Raw genomic sequence first — 25,786 nt, forward strand, 5'->3', positions numbered from 1 at the left:
ATATATTAAAATATAACTTAGATACACAATAAGTATACCTGACCAAAACGTTATTTTGCTGTACAAAAAGAATCAGACTCTGAAATATTGTACAATTAGCTTGTGAAGGAAATAAAAAATGCAGGTGTGCATAAATATAGGGATTGGGAATTCAATGTAATGGTTTTTAGTCATCTCCCAGAGTTCTTTTTCTGGGCATAGCTAGCTCAGTTCATTACTGCTCCATTAGAAATGATTTGGTTGATCTCGTTGCTGAGGATGGCCCGGTCCATCAGAACTGGTCATCATATAGTATTGTTGTTGAAGTATATAATGATCTCCTGGTCCTGCTCATTTCACTCAGCATCAGTTCGTGTAAGTCTCTCCAGGGAAAAGGCATCTTTTAGAGATCATATGATCTACCTTCCATTTTACGAATAGGGAGGCTGAGGTACAGAAGACAGAACAAAAAAGGGAACCCACTTCTCCTGGTCACAGACTTTTGCCCCTATTATACCACAATTTTTTAAAATGAGATCTTAGGGAAGCGAGGAAGGACAGAGCAATTCTTCCCAGCTGCTGGATAGTAGCCATAGAATCAAGATAATTTATGTGCTAGCTGGGTGACAACCTTTCTGAGCCTCAGTTTCCTCACTTGTAAAGCTAAGGGACTGGGCGACTATGAAATTAGTCTCTAAGACTCCTTCCCGCTTTAACTTTCCTCGGGCTTTCTTTGTAGCCAGAGACGCAGGTGAAAGAGCCGAGCGGCCGCTGTCCGCCCCACTGCTGCCGCCTAGAGCCCAGAGGCCGCCAGGGGAATCTTTGCTAGGGCACTAGGACAGGCGGAGCAGTTCGCGGCTGCCTCTTCTGGCCAATGCGCTTGGGAGAAGACTGCTGTAACTGCTGGGAGCCGGAGCCTCCGGGGCTTGCACTCTGTTAAAATAGCTGTTGCAGCAACAGCAGCTCATACCCAGCCTGTAGCTCCCCCTACTCCAGTCCAGGCATCCAGATTAGTGCGCTGGTGGCCCTTCTGCTGCTCTCTCTTAAGTGTCTGCTCTTGCTCGGGTTCCTTTGCGTCCCTCAGCGTCTTTTCCCCTCTTTGTTGTTCCCCTCTACCTCTCACCTCTGGCTCCATTCCGCAGGTAGCCAGCCCCTAAGCGTCCGGACTGGAGGAACACTCAGTCCCCTCCCTTGCCTCCCACTAACCCATCCCCGGCAGGGTTTCCAGTCCGCTGCCGGGTGCACCCAGCTGCTGCTGCTGCTACTGCTGCTGCTGCTGCTTGCCGCACCTCTGGCCGCAGCCGCCCCGAGGTTCCCTCCCACCTCAACTCCCACGCCTTCTGTGCGCCCCCCCCCCTTTCCTTTCCTCTCCCCTACTCTTTCAGCCCCAAGTCCCCACCCCCTGTGCCCTCAGGGGGGCACCCCCAAGGGGTGGGAGGGTGGTCAGCCGTGCCCAGGTCGCCAAGTGGCGGAGAGGTGACGGTAACCGCCTTCCTATTTCCGCTCAGCAGAGTGGTGGGGTGTATGTGTGTGCGCGTGTTGTGTCAGAAGGAGCGAGAGCTCAGAGAGACACGAAGGGGAGAGAGCGCAGAGAGAGGAGTTTCTGCTTCGCTCGCTCCTTCTCCCACTCACGGGAGCCTTGGAGCAGGGCCTGTCCTCCCGCCCCACTTCCCCCTCCTCCCCCCGCACCGAGCAGCGTCTCAGTCACTTGGGCGCAGCAGGTTGGGGCAGGAGGCTCCAGCGCCTGCAGCCTGCCTGGAAAATGGTTACTCCGGCGGGGGAGCTTGCACTGATCGGGATAGGTAAGTGCACTACCTTCTCTCCTCTCCTCGTCCTCGACCCTTCTTTCCTTCTCATTCACCTTCCTCCCCCAGCCCCTTTCTCTTTTTCGGAAGGGAGCCAGAGCTCCCTTTGCGGGGATGTGGTGGGAGAGAAGCTGAGAATACCAGGAGTCTGCAGCTTAGGGAAGTGGTGGGCGAGGGAGACGGAGGGTGAGAAGACAGCCCGCTCCCGGAGACTGACGTTTCTGCACCGGTTTCCAAAGAGAAGCTGCATCGCACACCCCTTCTCCATCCATCTCTCCAAGGATGGTCCCCTGAAAAAGGTTCTGCAAACCCAGTTGAAAGCTGCCACGGAGAAAGGAGGTCTTTTGTAAGGAGTCGAACTTTAAAGCTGTGTGTAGGCATCTTTAAATTTGCTCTTACACACATCATCGACCTGCTCACCTCCCTTCTTCCTTCTCCCTCTTTCTTGAAGGCTGCTTCTTCCCTTCCCTCTCCTCCGCGTCGCTCCCCGCAAGTGTCGGTAGCCGACAGTATGTTGACTCGTTTAATGAACCTAGATAGGGTGCCCTAAACTGGATCCTGCTACTAAGGCGGTAGAGACTGTCGCTGGCTTCGGAGGTTAGATTTGGGGTCCAACTCAGATACTCCTCACTTGTGTAACCTTGAATAAATCTGTTTCCCTTTTTTTTTCTTTTTTTGGAGGGGGGGGGGACTCAGTTTCCCTATCTGTAAGAAGAAAATATTACACGAAATGATCTTAAAGGCCCTTTTCCAATTCTAAATCCTGAGCAGGTGACATTTTTGCCCCACCCCCACCCGCTTCGGTCTCAGGTAAACTTTTCCCTCCCCCAAGCACTTTAAAAGTCCTTATTGCCTCTGTTTTCGATCGTTTTTACCTTCTGCTTTTCATTTGGTCTTTCGGTTTTTTTTTTGAGACCTTGGAATCTGTGGTGTTTGTAGGTATTTTTCTGCAGATATTTTCCTTGGGGAAAAGATTGGTTTGGTGGCGGAACAATGGAACAGGAATGAAACTCTAGAAGAAGCTTGGCTAATTTCCTTTGAGTTTGTTCTTGGAAATAAGCAGGGTTTGGGGAGGGGGGGCGCGCCCTGAGGGGAGGAGAAGTTTAAACCCTGCAAATTTTAGAAATTACGATTGATGAAGTTTTTTTTTTTTTTAATTTTTATGAGGGTTTTTTTTTTGTTTTGTTTTGTTTTGTTTTGCATTTTTCATGGATCTGGATCACAGGTCAGTCTTTGGCTATCTCTGCACTGCAGAGACCAACCAAAAAGTACTGCTCCTTTACTTCTTTACTTTAAAAAACATACATTTATTTGATTAATTCATTTTTCGCTATTCATTTATTAAGTTTTTGAGGCCATCTAGTTCTTTTCATTTTCATTTTACAAAAAAGGAAACTAAGGCCCAGATTACTTCATCATATTTATGGGAAAACTTCAAAATTCAGTCAATATCTGGTGCTTGATCAAATGAAGTTTATAGTCTAGTAAGATAAGACCCCAATAAAGAGTAATAATAAACAATATTTCATGATGCTTGTATCAGCCAGATACAAGAGGAGCAGGAAAGGGAAGGGCATCTTGGAGAAGGTAGCATCCACTTGAGCATTAGATTAGAGTTAGGAATCCAAAAAAGCAATGGATCACAAGGTCATAGATTTAGAACTATCTTCTCATTTTACATCAGAAGGAAATTGAATTCCAGAGAGATTATGACTTGCTTAAGGTCACACACTTAGAAAATGGCCAGCTCACACACTTAGAATCTGAATTTAGGACCTCCTTTCTGAAGATAGGGAAAGGCATTCCAAACATAGGGAAGAGCATGAATATAGAACTTACATTCAAAAAAAGTGTGTTTTGGGGGCAAAAAGAGTTGTCGAGTTTATCTTAAGTATAGAGTTGGTGAAGGGGTAGTAAGTCATATTATAGCTAGAAAGGGTCATTCCCAGAGACAAGGAGAACTAGGCACATTGAGGTGTGAATTTTGCTTGGTAGATAGTAAGGAATTGCAGAAGAAGATTTTGGGGATAGAGAAACAACATATACTGAGTCTGAAGACCAGAAAGATCAATTTAGTAATGGGAAAAAGGATGGTTGGCAGCAAGGACAGTGATTTTGTAGTCCAGAAAGAGGGATTAGAGGTGTTAACATCCTCTAGAGAGGGAAAGCACAAACAGATATGCCAAAGTTGTTAACAAACAATAATTTTATATACATAGAAATAAATTATAGAACTATTTCTTGGTTAGAAAACAATCAATACTCCGCTGAACAAAAATTTAAATATTGGTCCTACTCTTGATCAGTGAGAATACAGAAGCTTAAAAAAAAAAAAAATCCCAGAGTTTCTGTCCTGGGGCATAAAGTTTCACAAGGAAAGAATCTTTAGTTCCTGATTGTAAGTGTAAAAAGTCATCTGGATTATGGGAGTTGAGAATTCTATATATTCTTTGCTGTCTCTAAGCTTCTATCAAGGGAATGATCCTTGGGGATTCTCCTTACTGCAAATTTTTCTACTAGATTTTAAAAGTCTCAAGGTGATCTTAGAATCTTCAGTGAAAATGTAGATGAGAAATAAAGAAACTGGATAATTCATTTACTTTAGTATCATCCATTTTCCATTGGAAAAGAACCATACAGCTCCTCTTATTCATTTCTTTCCTTTTACAGATGAATAAAGGTACTCTCTGAGAAGGGGAAATAATTCTGGAAGGGTCTCACTTCTACCAAGTGTCAAACCTTCCCTATCATGGGCATAGTATGCTGCATGTGTTTACACTTATATATATTTCTTTCTCTTTTTGCCTGTTACAGAATCTATTTTTAGCTTCATCTTTTGGGGATTTTCTCATCTTATATTTATGAATGAAGAAAATACTGCTCATTTCTAAAAGGACCAAATTAAAAGGCATATGGAGAGTATTAAGAAAAAGGAGTAATTTGCACTAGTGACAAATCTTTCATTTATTTTAAAAAAACAAAAGAAAACAAAACATTTGGAGCAATTAGCTGCCCAGCCAATCCCTGACCTAATTATCTGGCTGGAGGAGAGAGACTATCCCCACCTGAAGAGAAATCAATGTAGGACTAGGATTTTCAGAATGTGATTAGTTTTTTTTTTTTTTTTTTGATGCCTTGGACAAAAAAAAAAATAATGTTGCTTTCTTCTAATCTGTGGTTAGCTGGAAGAATTTTTTTCAATCTGCAAATTTCCAACCCCTTCTATGTCCTTCTTGCCCATGGCTGTGCTTAAATTAGTCCTGGGGGAATGTTTGAAAGAATGGAATAATGTTCCATTCTTTGCAAGTTTCTGTTTAAGTTAAAAATGGGACCTCCCTTCCCCAAGGGAGGGAGGACAGAATCATCCTTTTAGAATCTGGTGTTTAAGCCCCCTTTCAGGAGATGGGTTGGGACTAAGTGAACTCTAAGATGTATCCCTTCCAGCTCTAAGACCTATGATCGATCCATCTTTGAGGAATAAGAGTATCAGTGGGAAAACTGTTGGAATTGTGTTAAATCTGAGTGTCCTAAATGACCTTACTGAGAGACCCTGACTATGGTGGTATTTATGCCACTCCAGCCTTATTGTCCTTGACAGGTCAACACAAAATGTATTCGGTTCTTAAAGACTTGTATATTTTTCTCTATCATAGGACTACATTATATTAGTATTTGAACTCCACAAGACTTTAGATGTCTTACTACAGTCTAAACCTCCCGGAAAGTCCTTTATAAATTTAAAACACGGAACGTCTATAAATTATTGCTTAAAAGTGAAAATCTTGTTTTCTCCTAAAAGTTGCCTGATATGTAAACAAAGTAAAAAACAGATGAAAAGCCTCAAGGAACAAAAGATATAATCCAATCTTGCCCAGATAGAGCTCGAATGTCTTTGCCCCTCCCAAATAAAAAAAAAAAAGGTAGCTTCATATCCAATGTATGATGATACTTCCCCAGTGATGTCCAATGAATATTGTTCCATGCCCCACCCCAATTTCTGATGTCATTTTCTTTTCTTTTTTTTAAAATTATTATAGCTTTTTATTTACAAGATATATGCATGGGTAATTTTTCAGCACTGACAATTGCAAAACCTTTTGTTCCAATTTTTCCCCTCCTTCCCCACCCCCTCCCCCAGATGGCAGGTTGACTAATACATGTTAAATATGTTAAAATATTTGTTAAATACAATATATGTATACATGTCCATAGAGTTATTTTGCTGCACAAAAAGAATCAGACTTTGAAATAGTGTACAATTAGCCTGTGAAGAAAATAAAAAATGCAGGTGGAGGGATTGGGAATTCTATCTCCCAGAGTTCTTTCCCTGGGTGTAGCTGGTTCGGTTCACTACTGCTCCATTGGAACTGATTTGGTTGATCTCATTGCTGGACATGGCCAGGCCCACCCGAAGTGATCTTCATATAGTATTGTTGTTGTGTATAATAATCTCCTGGTCCTGCTCATTTCACTCAGCATCAGTTCATGTAAGTCTCTCCAGGCCTTTTTGAAATCACCTGATGTCATTTTCTTGGCTTGGAGGTGACCTCATCTTCCAGAGGCTTTGCTTAAGACAAAAGAGACCTATGGAAATGTAAAAGTCCACCTTGTGGACCTGCCTGCCTGCTGTCTCTAAGGGTCAGTTTAGCATTGTGCATAAAATGCTAATTTCCAACCATAGACTGCCATAGTCTGGAGGCTTTGAGTCTTTTACTTACATCTCTACTGATTTCTTTAATTTTCGTTATCACACAATGTTTAATAGTTCTTCTGCCAGTCTATTGACTGAGAAGTATTTATCGAGGCTAGGGAAAAGGGAGAGTAATAACTATAAGGCTGCAGAGAGTCAATAATCTAGTTGAAGAGACAATGCTAATATACATGGAATAATTAATGAATAAAGAAAAATAAGTAATTGACCAAGTAATACATTGCTCAGCCTAGTTTGCCCATTGAGTTCTGGGAATGGATAGATTGATGTGATCTGTTACAGAGCCTCAGGGAAAATGGAGAATTTGAGTGGCAGGCCTTGAATCTTAAATAAGAGATAGACAGCTCAGTTTCCTCTAACTTTTGGGGAGTAGACTTGGGGATTTCAAGGTGAAGTTAAAGGTTTACTTTCTCCACTTTTGGAAAGGATGCCATCTTAGACATGCCTTTCCAAGCTCTGTAGTCATATCTGCCTGATTTAAATATTTTCCCACCATTTTCCTGGTTACAAATATTTAGTATACAAATATTTAGTTTCTGAACTGGGAGGGGACCACAGAGATTATTTAGTATCATTTCTGCTTTGCAATTAGGAGGAGCTTAGGTGGCAAAGTGGATAGAGTGTCTGGCCTGAAGTCAGGAAGATTCATCTTTGAGTTCAAATCCAGCCTCAGACACTATTGATGTGACTATAGTCAAGTCACTTAACTCTGTCTCTGTTTCCTTATCTGTCAAATGAGCTGGAGAAGGAAAACGGGTCATAGGGAGTCAGACACAACTCAACAGCTAGTTGATATAGAGGATACATTATGTAAAATATGGTAATTCCAACCCAATAGAAATATGCTGTGAGAATTTGAATGATGAGACCATATCAGAGAGATTCATTATTTGCACTACTGATCTACCTGTACAACATTGGATTTGGAATCCAGAAGAGGTGATTCAATCTCACCTCAGTCACTTAGTTACTGGCCTTGGTTTCCTCATTTGTAAAATGGGAGTAATAATAGCACCCATCTCATACAGTTATGAGAATCAAATAAAATTATACACATATATATGTATCATATACAGCACTTTATGTGCTATATAAAAGTAACCAATATTATCATTATTATTAATGTATAGTTTCAGAGTTAGTTGGGGACATTGAAAAGGTAAGGGACTTGCCTCTGGTTCACACAAATATATATAAAAAAACAGGACTTGATCTTGTATTTTCCTGAATTGAGACCAATTCTCCATCCATAATGCCACTCAACCTCTGGAAAAAATTACTTCATGGAAATCAGACTTTTATAGCCAAAATAATTAATTAAATACAAATAAGGAAATATCCAAGAATCATGAAATCCCTCCCTAAAGGTATATTTAAATATAATTTACACAAAAAATTATTTTTTGTAGAGCTTCTTTTGTGGAGATGGTTTAGATTACTTTATAAATCTCCGATCATTACATCTGTGAATTTCTTTTTAAAGTATTAAACCTTGTTATTTATAATCTACGGTAGTAGGTAGGGAACATGCCTGGGTTCAGTTTCCCATGACTGGTTTCCTCAAAAATTGGTTTCTCAGGACATGAGCTTCATGTATTTACTAGATGCCCACTGCAAAGGTGAAATTCCTAGCAAGCTTAAGTTTGTTGCTAGAGTAACTAAAGACAAAAAGAACACTACAAAGGTTTAATGAAAACTTTTTTTTCAATGAGCACTTTACACAATGTTCCATTTTCCTGGTTCTTCATCTAAGAAGATTAGAAATGAAGATTGTGATGAACCAAAATAAATTTTTGTAAATGAAATTATAAAATTATTGCCCATTGAACATACTTTCCCAAAGATTGTTTCATGCTCCAAATTGCTGCCATATCCATGATAATAATCCTTAGTTATTTTGAAAGTTTCAAGCTCACCCATTATGTTTCTTTAAAGTTTGCATCTGATAAATGCTGGCATTGGTTAATTTACAATCCATGAAGATGTCTACCAACTAGGATATTCTGTTTTCATTTTCCTCCCAATTCTGACATTCTATTTTCTAAAATTCCTTCCAGCTCTGGCATTTTATGATTTTAATTATATGAGTTTCTGCTATTAAGATGTCTTTAACAGGGAAAAATTTCTCAATAATCTCATAAAAAATATTTTTTTCTCAATATATTTTTTCTGTCTGTAAAATTAGGAATCTTCCAATTCCCCAAAGGGGGTATGGGGAAGGGGGAAAAGAGCAAGAGGCAAGAGAAAGAAAAGACTTTTTAGCAGTTAGGATTTTGATGATGTTCCAAACCTTTCAGATACTTGGTTGGTGTTGTTCAGTCCTTTCAGTCATGTACAACTCTTTCTGACCCCATTTTAGGGTTTTCTTGGCAAAGATACTAGAGTGGTTTGCCATTTCCTTATCCAGTTCATTTTACAAGTGAGGAAACTGAGGCAAAGAGTTAAGTGACTTGCTCAGGATCACACAGCTAGGAAGTACTTGAAGCCAGATTTGAACTCACAAAGATGAGTCTTCTTGATTTCAAGTCCAATACTCTATACTCTATCTAAGCTGTAAAATGAGAAGGCAGGACTAGGTTAGCCTTAAAAATATCTTCTAACTTGAAATCCTAAGTCTTTTGATACTTCATAGGATTACAGGATTTTAGAACTGAAAGGGACCTCATTAGAAGTCATTTCAGACCAGCTCCTTAATTTTCAGATAGGAATTTAGGGCTTATAGTAATGAAGATTGATCTATTTGTTGACCTACTTGTTGACCTGTATTGTTTGTTAGTCTTGGTGTTCCAAGTCAAGTTTTTTTTCATAAGAAGTTGATTCTATATATAATAGATTCCAATAAAGTGAATTTTCAAATATTGAGTATAGGTTTTCCTTTTATAAACATTCTCCTTACCTCTCCTCATTTCACTTTGAAGCATTAAGTTTTTGATGCCTTTGTGTTTGTATTTTCAAATATTGATAAGTTTTGTAATAAATCATATATTGATAAGTCTTATAAGTCATACACAGGTGTGTGTGTGTGTATATGTATGCGTATGATGTATGTGTGTGTGTGTGTGTGTGTGTGTGCGCATTCTTTAATGGCCTCCTCTCCTCCATTCAGGTTCTCCTTTTGAGTCTCATTGTGGTATAGAGGACATCCTGACTTCTTGGAGGCTCTGCCAATTCTGGCAGACTCTGCATATAGGCCCAGGAATGAAATATTTGTTTTCTATGGACCATGCTAGATGTGTGGTTCTTCACCAGGTTGACCACCAGGTGATGCATTATTATTGTCAAAGAAATTCAAGATAAACAAAAAGTACAAAAGAACTGTAACCTACATTAGTGGAAGAGGAGCCCTGTCCACACAGATGAAGTAATCTCATTCTCTAGTCTTTTATCACCTCCATTAGAATATGAGCTCTTTGAAGGCAGATGATTTTTTCCCCCTTTCTCATATCTCAGCTTAATTTAGCACTGTGCTGGACACATAAGAAGCTCTTAATTAAAGCTTTAATTCACCTTTAAATTCATCCACTGGATGATTCTAACCTTTTTTGTCTTTTAATCCCTGCCCCCCCCCCTTTTTTTTTTTAATTTAGGAATTTCTCAGTACCCAAATCCTCTAATATAGAGGCAACCAAAGCACACTTTGCAAATACAAACCTTAGTTTGCAAATCTCTACTTAAGTAGTTGTTGTCAAAAGTAATACACTTTGAAATGGGACAAGTTGATAGGTGTAGTACAGACTACAAATAGGGATTGAATTTGATTGTATGGTCAAATCAAGAAGTGTTTTTTGAATGCATACTTATGTGCCTAGTAACATGCTCACTGGTGACACAAAAGAAAGCAAAAACAATCCCTAATATCAAAGAGCTCCCAGTCTGATGGGAGAGATGTCTTGCAGACATACGTTCAAACAAGATATAGCTAGACATATACATATAAATAAATAAATATACACAAATAAGTATGTCTATATAAAATAGGTATATCTATGTTATATATATATTACTATAGAGAGAGAGACAGAAGGGGAGAGAAGAAGAGAGAAGGAAGAAAGAGAAAGAAGAAGGAGATAGACAGAAAGACAGAGAAATAGACAGAAACAAAGAAAGACAGAGACAGGCAGAGCCATAGAGAAATAGGCAGAGAGATAGACACAGAGATAGAGAGATGAAGACAGGGAAAAAAATAGACACAGAGAGAGAGGGGTTAAGTTGGAAGTAATTATAGAGGAAACATACTAGAATTAAGGGGACCAGGAAGATATTCTATAGAAAATTTTAGATGGAACTTGAAGGAGAACATTCCAAACATGGGGGACAGTCAGTGAAAATGTACAGAAATGTACAATAGTATGGGCTTCTAATTTATCAGATTAGAATATTTAAGACTAGAGAGATTTGAAAATTGTAAAATTTTTCTCTTAAAATGCTGTTACATCAAGTCTTCAGACTATTAACACACAGATAGATAGACAGATATTTGAAAAAATAGAAACAGTAACCACTACTTTTACAGTAGGGCTAAAAAATATTTCCATTTCAGATCCTGTTGATATAGCTTTACCGAATTTGAAACAAAAAGAGTTTCCAAAGTAAAGGGTACTTTCTGTATCTTTTATTACATTTCTTGGCAGTGATCTTAAAAAAAAAAAAAGACTTTGCAAAATCAATAAACTGAATGTCACAGGAGATTTCATGCTTAATGTAGTTTCTGCAAACCTGTGTCATAACTTTATTTTGCCATTATAAATTCATGTGCCAAGATTGTGATGTTGTTTTTGAAGAATAGGATGGATGACATTGTTATTAATGACAGGAGCTCCAAAGCACTCTATAAAACCTACGGGGTTTATGGAGTTTTAGAAACCTCCCAAGTGCTGTGTTTTCTTTCACTAAGTTACCACTATAGTATCTGAAACCAAGATAACCCTGGATCAGAGAGCTGGATTCTTCTGCAGAGATGGAATGAATATTTGAGTTTCAGTTCCTGAATCTCATTTTGAATGAGAGCAGTAAACAACCAGGTTGTAACCCTTTGTGACGATTACTTTGGTACCATTTGGGGCCTGTTACATCATCTCTTACCTCTTTTTAATTATCCTACTTCCAAAAAGGTGCAGGAGATTAACAAGCTTAATGTATGACATAACTAAGAGGTCAGTCGGGGTGATACTCTGGTTTCTTCTCACTCTTTCAGTCCTTGCCTTGGTACAGTGGAAAAACTTGATCTGGAATCAAATTCTGCTTCTACCATTTACAATTTGTGTGTACTTAGGCAACTCACTGTGGGCTTCAGCTTCCTCCCATGTAAAATGAAGGTAGATGATCTATCTCAGAGGTCCCTTCTGGTTCTAAATAACCTGAGTTATTCATCCAGGAAAATCCAGTGTTCCACTAAATTATAGTGGGAATGTGCAAACAAGCTAAGGCTTAAGAAAGACTAGTCTTTTTTACTTTTTCTGGTAGGGGCCCCTTGGAATCAGATTTAGAAATCTTAGGAGGGTAAAACTCATTGTCTTAATTATCCTACTGAATGTCTTTACTTTGGCCTGCCTGGGTTGTAACTTTATCACCTCTGTGTAGGGTTCTGTGTGACAATTTTAGCACAAGAGGAGAATATTTTCATGCACGTATACAAGCATTCTACAGACGCTGCAAGTGAATGTGAACCATGACAAATGTTTTTCATCGGCATAGCAGGCCTTTGGGTGTTATAATTAGGGCTTTCAGGGTATGATTCATAGGACCTGGACTAGGGAGAAGCTCACCAGCAAAGCAAATCTCGAGCCTGGGCATTTTTTTTTTTTTTTTTTTTTTTTTTTTGGTTGTGAGGCAAGTTCATGGAACAATCAACATCATGGTAAACAGTGTGGTTTGGAAGACCGTTTATAGGAGGGAAGAGGAAATATTGTGGTGCTATTCTGACCCCGTGTTGTTCTAACTGTAAACTTTAGGGTCTGGAAAGAAGATATTTCAGCGAACTTGTGATTTGATTGGTATGGAAGTAGCTTCTATGGGTGTACATTAGAACCCCTCCATACCATCTTGACCTATGCAATTCACTGTCTTTCTGTAAAATTTCCATAGAGCCTCAAGGCTTATATTCAATTCTTTTAATATTTACAAAGACCTTCTATTATGCTTGGACTATTTATCTATTTTTTTTTTCCCAATACATCACTTTATGAAGTATCTAGTACATGTATTAGAAGTGAAAAGTATGGCATAGTGCAGAGAAAACTGATCTTGGAGTGAGGAAAATTACAGTTCAAATCTTGTATGACCATTGCCATATCAGCGGGAACTTCTCAGGATCCCAAGCACTCTTCTAAGATCATAGTGACAGCCCTATTGCTGATAAGCATGTTGGAAATTTCCCATAACAATGAATTCACAAGTTTGGGAGAGAGGGATGTACAACAAATAATATTACCTTGTCAGCCTTATATTTATTTTATATATGCATATAGTATAAATATAAACCAACTAAGCCCTAAGGCAGCTTACGATTTACTAGAGGTATGTAATATTAAATACCATTAGAATATAAGCTTCTTGAAAGTAAAAACTGTTTCACTTTTGTCTTTTTTTTTTAAATCTGTAAAATAAGCTGTGGAGAAGGAAATGGTAAACAATTTCAGTATCTTTGCCAAGAAAATCCCAAATGGGGTCACAAAGAGTAGAACACAACTGAAATAACTCAATAGCAACATGCACCAGATATTGTGCTAGACACTTGAACACTCTACATTTATGCTACATCTTGTACACAGGTCCTTGCTAGCAACATGCTGTGGGCTTCTTTTATCCACAAGTGCATCTTTTGATTGCCCTTTGGGACACCTGCAATTTTGATTTTTATGAGATCACGATGTTCTATGATTCATGGGCCTATAACATCATTAGGAGAATATTCGTGTAAAGGAGAAAGATACAAAGCAAATAATATAAAATTTTCCATTCTCTAATTTTTGTTCTGCCTTTGTCATTTGTGATTTGAAAATTTTTTGCTTTTGATGTCATTGAATGTTTTGATTCAGTTCCTTTAAATAAGGTTTTAAGCTCCCTTGTAGAACCAACGGTTAGGAGGTGATAGCATTTGATTAATTGAAACAATATACACTGCATTAAAGTTATACTTTAAAAACAACTTCTCTAAATCATTTTTTAAAAAGTATTGTCTAGTCCTGGATACCTTTCAGGAGGTCTTTAATTTCATAATAATACTAAGATGTTTTAAATTTCTAATATGGAAAATACTGATAGATATAACCTACATAAGCAAAAGCTCTCTGACTCAATAATTTTTAGGAATGTAAAGGGGTCCTGGGACCAAACAATTTGAGAACTACTGATTTAGCTTATATTTCAAGAACTTATGACAGTTTCAGGTAGTAATTATAATCAACAATTATCATTACATAGAATTATAAATATATAATAAAACTTTTATTAACTAGAATGTTTGGGGAATGAGGTATTCTTCATTTGTTTTCTTGCCTGAGGGTTAACCAATACTTTTGTTTCAACTTTTATTGAAAAATATTAATAAAATACATTGGTTCACTTACGTTCCTTACTCAATATTATTGGGGTAATAGGATCTTTAATGATTGAACATTATTAGGGCCATTGACTTGAAAAGACTATCTCATTGCAGAGTATTCTGCCTGTAGTCAGTATAAGCAAGTGGACTGAATATACTTTGGAAGGTTTGTTTTTTCTTTAACTAAATATATGCTGTAGTCTTATATTTTTGTTAAAAGGGGAAAATAGCCAGTTGTTTGAGGTTTATGTTTAGATTTTGGATAATAGCAATTTTACTCTTGCTTTAATCACAAAAATAAATATTTTGGGGGCACCATAGACTTTATTCCATATATGTCAAAGCAGCTGTGATTTTATCCTTCTGCTTTCCATGCAACTAAAAACCTCTGTATACCTTAGTAAAGGGTTTCATGAGCTGCTGTGGCTGACAAATAAGTTGCCCGGCCAGGTAGATGAGGCCTTATGTATAACAAATAAATGTTCATCTCTGCATTTAGCTAAGTTACTTCTTATAAGTACTTGGCAGAAAGTCCCTTTTTTAATGCTTTCCTAAAATGGAGCTAAAAGAACATGGGAATGTAGAAAAAAAAAAGACTGGATTTTAAATATGAAGACTCATTCTAAATCCCATTTGTAATATTTGCTAAGTGTATGACTTTGAACTTGAATTTTCAGGTTCTTCATCTGTAAAATGAGGGGATTGGACTGGATGTTCATAATCCTTACATAAATCATAAAATAGTTTATGATGATTTCTTTTTATGAGAGAGGCACAACTTCATAACCAGAACATCCATTTGGTTACTAACTTATTCAAATAAACAATGATGGAATGCCACGCGAATTGACTAGACCTTTGGTCATGGGACCAAAGAAGTGAATGAGATATCAGCTGGAATGCAATCATGTTATTGGAGTCCTTATTTTAAAAATAAAAAGCTCTATAAAGCATGAAGCAAATCCACATGCTAAAATCAGACATCTGTGCTAAAAGTAGTCTTAACTTTCAGACAGCTTTTCATAAATATTTGCTATATAAAATCCTAGTTAAAAATAAATACTATAAGCCATGGGGAAATGTTAGTAACATAAAGAAATATAATATAAAATGTAAGTGATATAAATAAAAATATAACATAAAATTTTAATTTTTTTTCTCCTTTAAACAAAAGTTCAGCTAGACACAAGAGACAGAAATTTAAACCTTCACCAATAATTTAAAACATTTGGTCCTAGATTATCAGTTATGACATGTCATTTCCATTGTGTTGATACAATAATCGATAATTAAAAAACAAATATGACATTGTTTCTCTAATATAACGGAGCTATCTTCTTTCCCTTAATTAACACTCTTTTTATAAAAAGGTAGTTGTATTTCTTAATAAATTTATCTTTTCTTCATCAGAGTTGAAATCGATGGCCAAAGGGCACTGAAGAGATTTATATTATTCAGTCACATCTAACGCTTCATGACTCCATTTGGGGTTCTCTTAGCAGAGACAGTAGAGTAGTTTGCCATTTCCTTCTTCAGCTTATTTTACAGATGGGGAAACCGAGGCAAACGGGGTTAAGTAAATTGTCCAGGGTCACATAGTTAATAAGTATCTGAGGCTAGATTTGAACCAGGTCTTACAGACTCCAGACCCAGCATTTAATCCACTGAGCCATAGAGCTGCTTCTAGTACTGTTTATATATGATTAGGAAAAGAAAAAAAAAAAAAGGTGCTGGTCACCTAGAAAGAGTGAGACATGATTCAATCAATAAACATAGATTAAGTGCCTACTATGTACTACACTAAGTACTGAACATACAAAGAGCCGCAAGATAGTACCTACCCTCAAGAACTTACACTCTAAGGAGGGAGATAACATACAAACACACACACATATAAACAAAGCTATATATAGAATAAATAGGAAATAACAGGGGAAAGGCATTGAAATTAAGAAGGGTTGGAGAAGATTTCCTATAAAAGACTAGATTTTAGTTTTAGTTGGGACTTAAAGGGAAATCAGGAGAGTATAGCTTGCATATTCAATTGTTTTCCTTACCATGTCAAAGTTATTTGAAGAAGACAATACAGTAAAAGTGGGTGAACTCTTTGTGAAGAATTTGTAGGAGAGATAAGTCATGTAGGATCAGCAAGCATGAGTGGAGACATTATGCATGGCCAGACTCAATATTGAGAAAACTGACCCACTGAAGGTAGATTTGATATGTACAAAAGATCAATGAACATACAAACAGAAAACTTCATTGGGGCAAATGGCCTTCAAAAATTTGTTCTGAATTCAATATGATTCATTTAACATTTATTACACTTGCATTGTGGATAGAGTGCCAAAGAATCAAAAAGACTCATTTTCCTGAGGTCAAATCTGGCCTCAGATTCTTATTGTATGACACTATTTCCTAGTCTATAAAATGAGCTGGAGAAATAAATGGCAAAAGACTTCCATATCTTTTTCAAAAAACCTTAAATAAGAGTCACGAAGATTTAGATACAACTCTGAAAACAATTCAACAACTGTGTGCAAAGGCTTATGTTGGAAATTTGGTTTCCAGAATGAATTAAGCATAGTTCGTAGGCAATACCATCCGATGCTATCAACCTTGTTGGAACCAGGCTGACATGATGCACAACCTTTTATTCTGCAAAGAATAGATATAAATATATGCAGACGAGAATTGTTTCCTTGATGTAAAACTTTAAACAAGAAAATATTCTAGGGATTCTAGTGGATGGGAAAAGGAATGTTGGACCTGTATTCCTTTTGTTAAAGTGACATAACCTCATCAGAACTCAGGAAAACCTCCATGTGGAAAGGAGATGCTGAGTATCAGGGGTCCTGTGTTTCGTCCCATGGACAAGTCACTTAACTTCTCAGGGCCTCGGATTGCTCATATGTAAATTGAGCCTATTGTACAGAATGCCCTTTAAGCTCTCTCTTGGCTGTAGTATCCTGTGATTGAGCAGAAGGCTGTTGGTTACCTTTGGGCTTGTGGGAACATTTATTTGACTCTACATAGCAAAAATGACATGGACAAACGGAAAGAATGATACCACTGTTTGCCTTGAATATTGGATTCATTAGAAGAATATAAAGTCCCTGTCTTGAGAGGAAGGACTGCTTTTTGTTTTTGTTTTGTTTTTAATTTTTGCTTTCTATTTCTAGTGCTTCGCATGATGGCCTGACATGATCAGTGCTTAATATTAAGATTCATTGAAATGGATTCAGTTTGTGAAAATTTGGATTCCAAATAAGAACAACAAAGAGAATTAAATTAATAGGGCTTATTTAAAACTACTTGCATTTTCATCACCATTATATTCTTTGACAAGGCATACAGAAAAGGGGGCAGCTAAGTGGTACAGTGGATATAGTACTGGGCCTGGAGTCAGGAAAGGCTTATCCTTCTGAGTTCAAATCCCACCTCAGTTGCTTATTAACTGTATGATCCTGGACAAATCACTTAACCCTTCTCTGCCTCAGTTTCTTCATCTGTAAAGTGAGCTAGCGAAGGGAATGACAAACCCACTCCAGTATTTTTGCCAAGTAAATCCAAATGGGGTCACAAAGAGTTAGACAATTAAAACTAACTGAAATAACAAAACAAATGCTAAAGACCTCCAAAGAGTAGTAAATAGGGATCTGAATCTTGTAATTAGCTGTGTATTCTTGAACTATTCACTTCACTAGATTTCCCTTTCTTCCTCTTTAATGAGAGAATTGAACTAGATAGGATCATAGACTTAAGAGCTGGATGGAACCACTGAGGCTAGTGATTCCAACTTTCTCCTTTCATAGATGAGGAAACTGAAGCCCAGAGAGGCTGTCACGCAGTGTCACCCAGCAGGTGTTTTAGGGAGGGTTTTGAATTCAAGTCTCCCTGACTCCAAGTCCTTTGCTCTATCCACAACATTGCACATAATCTACATATTGCTCTCAAGTCTTTGAATTACGACCAGCTTTGGGTATGGGGTAGTTATTTCCTTAGCCTTGGCTATGGTTTCCTCCTTTGCACTGGTATTTTTAGGGGTACTTGATTTCCGCACATATTGCTGTTGATAGTTTCAGGAAACCTTGGGGCTTTTCAGTCATTAGCCTTTTGCCTCATTAATGTTAAAAACTCCTTGAATACTTCCTTCCTTTTTCCCATAGCTGAAAAAAAGTCTGGAGTTATAAAATACTTGTTCTATAGAACATCTGGTCTTGAATAAATCATTATGCATTTGAAAACTCACTAGGTGGAAAATATAGAATCAATCATTGAATAAGACCCTCCCCCCCCTTTTTTTGCCCTCACAGAGTTTATAGTTTTGTAAGAAGAATTAGATATCTTTTTTTTATATTTGAATTTTTATTTCCGGCTAATTTTCTAGAAATTTAACTTCTTCCTTTTCTTGCCCCTATACTCTTCCCCTCTTCCTCCCTACTTCCAGTCCCTATAATGTCTACTGCAGATCCATGCAAACAATGAATGATTGGTTGGTAAAACATTTAATTTACTGCTGAGTGAGAATTCATTCTTAGATTTGATTCAAACCAAATCATGGGCATGTAACTTTAACTACTTTGTTTTCCTCTTTCTTCTTAGATCTGTGTTATAAGAGATGACTTGCTAAGAAAGGAATGAGGATATATTCAATCATTCAACATTTATTAAGTACCTACTATGTGTCAGGCACTATGCTAAATCTTAGGGATTCAAAAGAAGGCACAAGACAATCCCTACTTTCCAGGAGCCCATCATCTAATGTGGGAGACAGCAATTAAACAAATATGTACATATATATAGGAGTACTTAGCAGAAGGAAAGCACTAGAATTAAGAGGAGTTGGTAAAGGGCTTCCTGTAAAAGATGGGATTTTAGTTGAGATTTCAAGAAGTCAGGAAAGAAATAGCCAGAGTTGAAAAGGGAGAAGTTTACAAGCATTGAGAATAGGCCAAAAAAAATTCACAGATCTGAAAGAGAATGTCTTATTCATGGAACAGCTTTGATAAGGTGTCAAGCCATCTTGGGTGAGACAGGAATGAAGATTATTATGGAAGAAGGTATCGAAGTGACAGGTGATAAGGAAGAGCCTATGGTAAATGGCCTCACTATTTTCTGTAAAATATGGGGCAGCTCTTGAGAGAGAGAGAGAGAGAGAGAGAGAGAGAAAGAGAATACAAACCATAGGAGGTTTGAGGAAAAACTGAAATGGAGTTTGGAGTAAGGAGTTGATTGGTATGGAAACATTACCTAGGAGCAGTAAGGAACCTAATTGCAGTTATGTTACAAATTGTAGGGGACTCAGAACAATTGGATGATTTCTTCCCCCCTTATTTGTGAAAGAATGAGGGTGGCAAATGGTAGATGTGATCCGAGGCTGAGACTTGTCAGGGTATAATTGGTGAAATGATAAGTATGGGGGTAGGGATTCAAGGGCAGGGTAGGGAGGATAGTACTGAGTTGAATTAGTTCACCAAGTGGTCAAAGTGGGCAAAAGAGAAGAGAGCGGCCAGTACTGGGGTGATGGCTTAGGAGGAAAACAAATATTCTTTTGCCTAAGTTTACCTTCCTTTAACAAATATCTCTTTTATGTACATTAGTATTTGATTGTTGTCTCCCTCATTATAATGAAAGCTCCCTGAAGATGGGAACTGGTTTTACACAGTGTCTGGCACATAGTAAGCAGTAGGTGCTTAATAAATGCTTGTTGTTTAAATGCATCTTTTTCATCTTTCTACCTTTTTTGAAATAACAACAGTGGGAACAATGATGATAATAATATATTACTCAAGATTGTTTTTCAGGAATGGGGGTAGTACCCATGGGGTAAAAGAAATGATGAATTCTTAGGGGGTAAGTGAAGGCTTTAATTCATGCTTTTAAAAAATCCTTTTTTTTTTTCAAGATGGTCCATGCAACAATTACCACAGACATGTGAACCCACAAATCTGGCACAGAATTGCAACAGAGGCCTGTTAGGCAGGATCAACTCCCTAGCAAAGAGAGGAGCTAGTGAGGGCGTAGACCCAGTGTGTCAGTGTGTTCTGTCATTGTGCGGGGCACACTGGGAAATATGCCACCCTGGAACATTAATTGTGGTTTCTTGATGCTTAATGACTGGGTGATGAGGCTCTCCACCTGCTCCATCTGTGCCTTGGGCCCTGCATTTGGGGTGCTCAGGTACATGTGTTCCAACACTGTCTAGGATGATAGATAACCACTGACTTTGGTTACAGTGATATCTGTCACTCTGGGAGGGGCTGATGCATTCTATAATATACTTACAAACTGAGATACACCTTGGGATAGCAGGTGTCCCTGTAACCATGAATGCTATGGAGTTGTTGTTCTAGGGTGCAGATGGGCTGTATCTGTGAGATCCAGTTTTTTATTAAGTACCAACTATGTGCTAAATGTTGTGGAAAGTACCAAAGAAGCAGAATCTTGGAATCATTATCATTTTAGATCCAGAGATCTGGCAAATAATCTATCTAGTACTACCCATAGCCTTTATGTGTTCTTCCTTGATATATGGTCATCCATCCAGTCTCTGCTTGAAGACATGCAGTGGGAGGGGGAACTCATTGCTACCCAGATCTCTTCTTTTGAACCCTACTAATTGTGGGGAAGGCTCTCCTGCTATGAATGTGAAATATGCCACTTTGCTATTTCCCCTTGTTTCTAGTTCTGATTTCAGGGGCCGGGCTGTGATCAATTCTAATCCCCCTTTCACATGACAACTCTATATATTTGGAGACAAATAGTCGTATTTTGGCTAAATGTACTTTTCTCCAGCCAAAATATTCCTAGTTTATTCAATTTGTCTTTCTACAACAACAACCAGTCCCCTCAACTTCCTCCTGTGGCACTCACTCACTGTGAACATCATATTTGGTTAAGTCAGAGTGCAGCCAAACTATCTTTCCCTCTTTCTGGATATATCATGTATCTAATAATGTAACCAAGTATAAAACTCAACCCCTGTCTTCAAGTAGATTCCAGTCTTATCTGAGAGATAAAGATTTATAGAATAAACAATTGATTTAATTGGTGAATGACAGAGATGGATGTAACTTGCACTTGTTTTCACTTTTTAAAAAGAGCTTCATCATGTTCTGATAAAAGAATTCTAAATTTAAGACTTTTCAAACAAAGATCCTTAACGATCTTTTACTTTAGAAGCTTATTAGTTTCCCAAGAAGCTTCAGGGTCATTTCTGTGAGGTACCCATTGTAGAGCATCCTAGGAGGGTTTGGCCTGGCACCCCAAACACTTCTAATCTGCAAAACTTCTAGAAAATCAAGAAGTTTGTATGATTTGGGGCAATTCATTCAACCTTGATGGAGCTCAGTTTCCATCTCTCTAAAAGACAGAAGATTGGACCAGAAGGCTGCTAGCATCCTTTCTATCTTTAACATCCTATGGTTTTTTTGGTTCATCAGTAGTTAAGCAGCTCCCTTCTGGGCAAATAGTTTAATTTCTTTATTCTGGGGCATTTGGTTTCTGGGCAAGGCTGGGGGTCCCTGTTCAAATTAAAACTTAAAAACAGCCCAGAGATCCTTTGATCTCCTTGAGGTCCTTTAGATTCCAAGCTTGTTATGATTTAGGACAATTTCTCACATATTGGGTTTACCCACTATTGTCTCAGACTCTTAAGAGTAGTGAACGATGACTCATATCTAGTTAAAAAGCTGGACCTATCCAGGAGAAAGATAAATTGTTGATTGGACATTTTGGTGTATAGTAAAAAGAATGAGGAGTAACTAGATGATGAGATACAAAGACAAAAGTGAAAGAGCTTCTATTTTCAAAGAACTTCTGTTTTGTTAACAGGGTGGCTTAGTGAAAAGAGTTCAAATACTGATTCTGTCACTTACTGCTTATGTGACCTAGAGTGTCACATAATTTTTCTAAGCCTCAATTTCTTCATCTATAAAATATGGTTGGGAAAATTGAACTAGATGATTTCTAAGGAGCCTTCAAGTTCCAAATTCAATCATCTTTTAATTTATTATAGTTTTAGAGAAAATACATTTACACACATTCAATGTAAATATAAAGGAATTTCAAAATGGAGATAAGAGAAGTTGCAAGGGATCAAGCAAAAATTGTGATGTTATGAGCATAGTTAGAATGGTGCTAATCTCTGTACACAGTAGGAATGTATTCATTTCTTTAATCAAAGAAAGAAAAGATGAATGAACTAGAGAGCACTAGCTCCATCTTTGAATAAGTTTGTATGTACACTTTTATTGAAAGAACATTAGAAGAGAATAAAAGCAATCCTTCAACATGTTGCCTTTCTATCAAGAATGGATTGGGGCAGCTAGGTGGTGCAGTGAATAGAGCACCACCCTGGAAGCCAGGAGGACCTGGATTCAAATGTGATCTCAGACACTTAATACTTCTTAGCTGTATGACTCTGGGCAAGTCACTTTAACTCCCAAATGCCTCAGGGGGGAAAAAGTGACTAAGGAAGAATACAGGGATATGTGAAGAGGGAAAAGAATCCTTTCTAATTCTCTTCATTAGGCTTTTGAAGGGATTGTATTTGAGGTTTGTCTATGTAACCTGTAGGTGGAAATTCAAGATGGATGATAATCTCACTTTTATACCATGTCACTAAGCTATGTCTTATTTCAAAGGAGAATCTATAGCTATCTCTGAATCCCTTTACACACTGCAGAGAGACAGAGACTTCTAGGATGTTGCAGCTCTTTCTAGTATAGTAATTCTGAAACTATAGGAGGGAGGCCAGTTGGCATGTGACCAGAATGCTGAAGTTTAAGGTTCAATTTGCTAGTTTTTAAATCAGGGGTTCTTAACTTGGCTTTCATGAGCTTCTTTTTTATAGTTGTTTTCCTTTGGACTTCTATGTATTTTATCTCACCCATTTAAAAACCTAATTCAGAGAAGGGGTTTTATAGGTTTCAGCAGTCTGCCAAGAAAGATTCATGACATAATAAAGTTTAAGAATCACTACATTACGTGGCTCTTTAGACTTTCCTGGGAAAATATGGGCAAAATCTTTCTCCAGAGAAGAGCCAATAAGATCACTCTCTCCTGTTCCTACCTTCCTTTTCTAATACTTTTTTTTTTTTTTAAATCATTAAATAACTGGTTTTATCTACTTATGTGTTAAGATGTACAAAGTGCCTTCCTCTCTGTGAAATACACAGGAAAAGTATTATTTCCACTTTTTAAATTAGGAAACTTAAAGTCAAGTCAAATAATATCATGTATTTCTGTGATTAATTAAGTACACTGAAGGGGAATGAGCACTATATTTGTAATCTCAGGATTTGACTTCAAACTTTGCCCCTGCAACTTTCTATCTTGTGTGACTTGAATAAATTACTTGAAAAAATCATTGAAATTGAGAGTAGATAGACTATATCAGTTCTTCTTAAACATTTTTCCACTCTTTTTTTGACCTCTTTTCACCCAAAAAGTTTTTACATGACTATGGGTATATGGGTATATAAATTATATATGTAAATTAAACATTTATTGATTATAAATCCTAATTTCAGGACTCCCATATTCATTTATGAGACTCTCTATGGGTTTTGTTTAAGAAGCTTTGGATTAGATGATTATAATAATGAATATTTATATGACATTTTGATGTTTATAAATTGTATAGATTGTTTAGTTTGTTCCTCACAACAATCTTGTAGGGTGAGTACTTATCCCTGTTTTCAGATGAGAAAACGGGCTTGGTGAGAGGAAGTAGCTTGTCAGAGGTAAGATTTGAATTCGTATCTCACTGATTCCAAGTTCAGCCCACTTAACTATGCCCTACTGCCTCAGATTCTTGTTCCAGCTCTAAAGCCTGTGATCCTGTGGAATTGTCAAACAGCATGCTGGTAGCTGAACCAAGATTAAAATCTAAGTCTTCTAAGTCCACATCCAGGGTCATTACATATCTTTATCTAAGTCCTTCTTCACTAAACCCCCTTTCTTCCACATACTGTCCCAGGATTGTTTCTTCTAGCAGGAGAACATGGTTCTACTGCTAGGTCCTGATCAGGGCAAATGATGAATCCCACAAAGTAGTCACATTTTTCAAATTCATACAGTTCAAAGCTATAATTACAGGTAAAATATGATCATTGACTCTAGTTTAGAGGAATCGGACAGTGTAAATTCAAAGAATGAATCACTTGATAAGATTCCACCATCTAGGATTTTGCTGAATTTATTTATTCAATAAACTTTTACTTGGACGCTACAAAGTGGATCATGATGTTGATAATAGACCCATCATGTATGTAATAAAAACCTGTGTGGTTTGTAGTCTAGTCAAATTATTAAGATATGGACTGGCAGTCCAGTATCTCTGTTCCTAAGAATGAACTTAGTTCTTCTTGATGGACTATCCCTTGACCCTTGCAGAAAAATTGAAATTTTATGGTATTTAAATATAAATGATACATTATTATTTATAAGAAATGATGTTTTCAGAAAAGCCTGGAAAGATTTACATGAACTGATACTGAGTGAAGTGAACAGAACCAAAAGAACATTGTTTACAGTGACAACAGGATTATCTGATAATCAACTGTGACAGACTTGGTTCTTTTCAACAATGAGATGGTTCAAGGCAATTCCAATAGACTCAAGAGAGAGAGAACTATGGAGGCTGAATAGGGATCAAAGTATAGTATTTTCATCTTTTTGTTGTTGTTTATTTGCTTGTTTTTTTTTCGTGTATCCTTTCTTTTTTCTTTCTTCTGTTTATTATTATTATTTTTTTTTTTTTTTGCTGAGGCAATTGGGGTTAAGTGATTTGTCCAGGGTCACACAGATAGGAAATATTAAGTGTCTGAGGCCAGATTTGAACTAAGGTCCTTCTAACTTAAGGACTAGTGCTCTATGCACTGCACCATCTAGCTGATCCTGTATTTTTTCTTTTGATCTTATTTTTCTTGCAAGATGATGAATATGGAAATATAAGAAGTACATGTTTTATCTATATTAGATTGCTTGCTGTCTTAGAAGGGGATGGGAAGGATAAAAATCAGAAAGAATCATCTTTATGAGTTCAGATCCAGCCTCAGTTACTTCCTAGCTGTATGACCCTAAGCAAATCACTTAACCCTGTTTGCTTCAATTTCCTTATCTGTCAAATTAATTAGAGAAGGAAATGACAAAAACTCCAGTATCTTTGCAAAGAAAACCCCAAATGGGGTCATGGGGAGTCCAATATGACTGAAATGACAACAACAATGCTAGCTTAGTATTTAGGCTATTTCATTCTGGTGGGTGTTGTCTATCAACTATTTTTAACTTTAAAATAGTTTGCATTGGTCAGAATCTGATAGTATCTGGGCCTTGCCTCCTAAATATATACAATGCTAACAAGTCAAAAAAAAAAAAAAAAGCTCTTTGTTATAATCTTTTCTAGGAGTCACTACATTTAGAAGGCTGAATTCCATTCTCCCTATCCTGTGGTATAGTAAGAGAGAATGTTGGCCTGGAAGGGGAGCATATGGGTTCTAGTCTGTAATTCTGGTCAGATGCCACTGTTTCAGGGGGAATCTTCTCATGTTCAACAAGTCATTTCATTTCTGCCCTTCTTCCCTTCTTTCTTTCCTTCCTTCTTTCTCTCCCTTCTCTAACCAATTGGTTTTTCTTCCTATAATTTACCATTTACTACAACAAACAAAGCTCACTGGGTTCTGAACCAAGCTAGTTTGAATTGAGTCTGATTGATACATTATTCTTTGACATGTCTGCATC

The 25,786-nt window shown here is 37.4% G+C and overlaps 1 protein-coding gene across 2 annotated transcripts in view; it reads left to right on the plus strand.

Annotated features, from left to right (window-relative positions):
* Positions 1 to 857: 857 nt before the first annotated feature.
* TGFA (transforming growth factor alpha) overlaps positions 858 to 25,786 on the plus strand; it is a 111,334-nt gene continuing 86,405 nt past the window's right edge. The window contains exon 1 of one of the 2 annotated variants that reach the window (XM_023494689.2): positions 858 to 1,781. In XM_023494689.2, coding sequence (XP_023350457.1) covers positions 1,742 to 1,781 — 40 coding nt within the window. In that variant the 5' untranslated portion in view covers positions 858 to 1,741. The remainder of the gene's footprint in view (positions 1,782 to 25,786) is intronic. The other variant, XM_031950633.1, reaches the window with a different exon arrangement.

Source organism: Sarcophilus harrisii, chromosome 2 (genome assembly GCF_902635505.1).
Source record: "Sarcophilus harrisii chromosome 2, mSarHar1.11, whole genome shotgun sequence".
NCBI classification, from domain to species: Eukaryota; Metazoa; Chordata; class Mammalia; order Dasyuromorphia; family Dasyuridae; genus Sarcophilus; species Sarcophilus harrisii.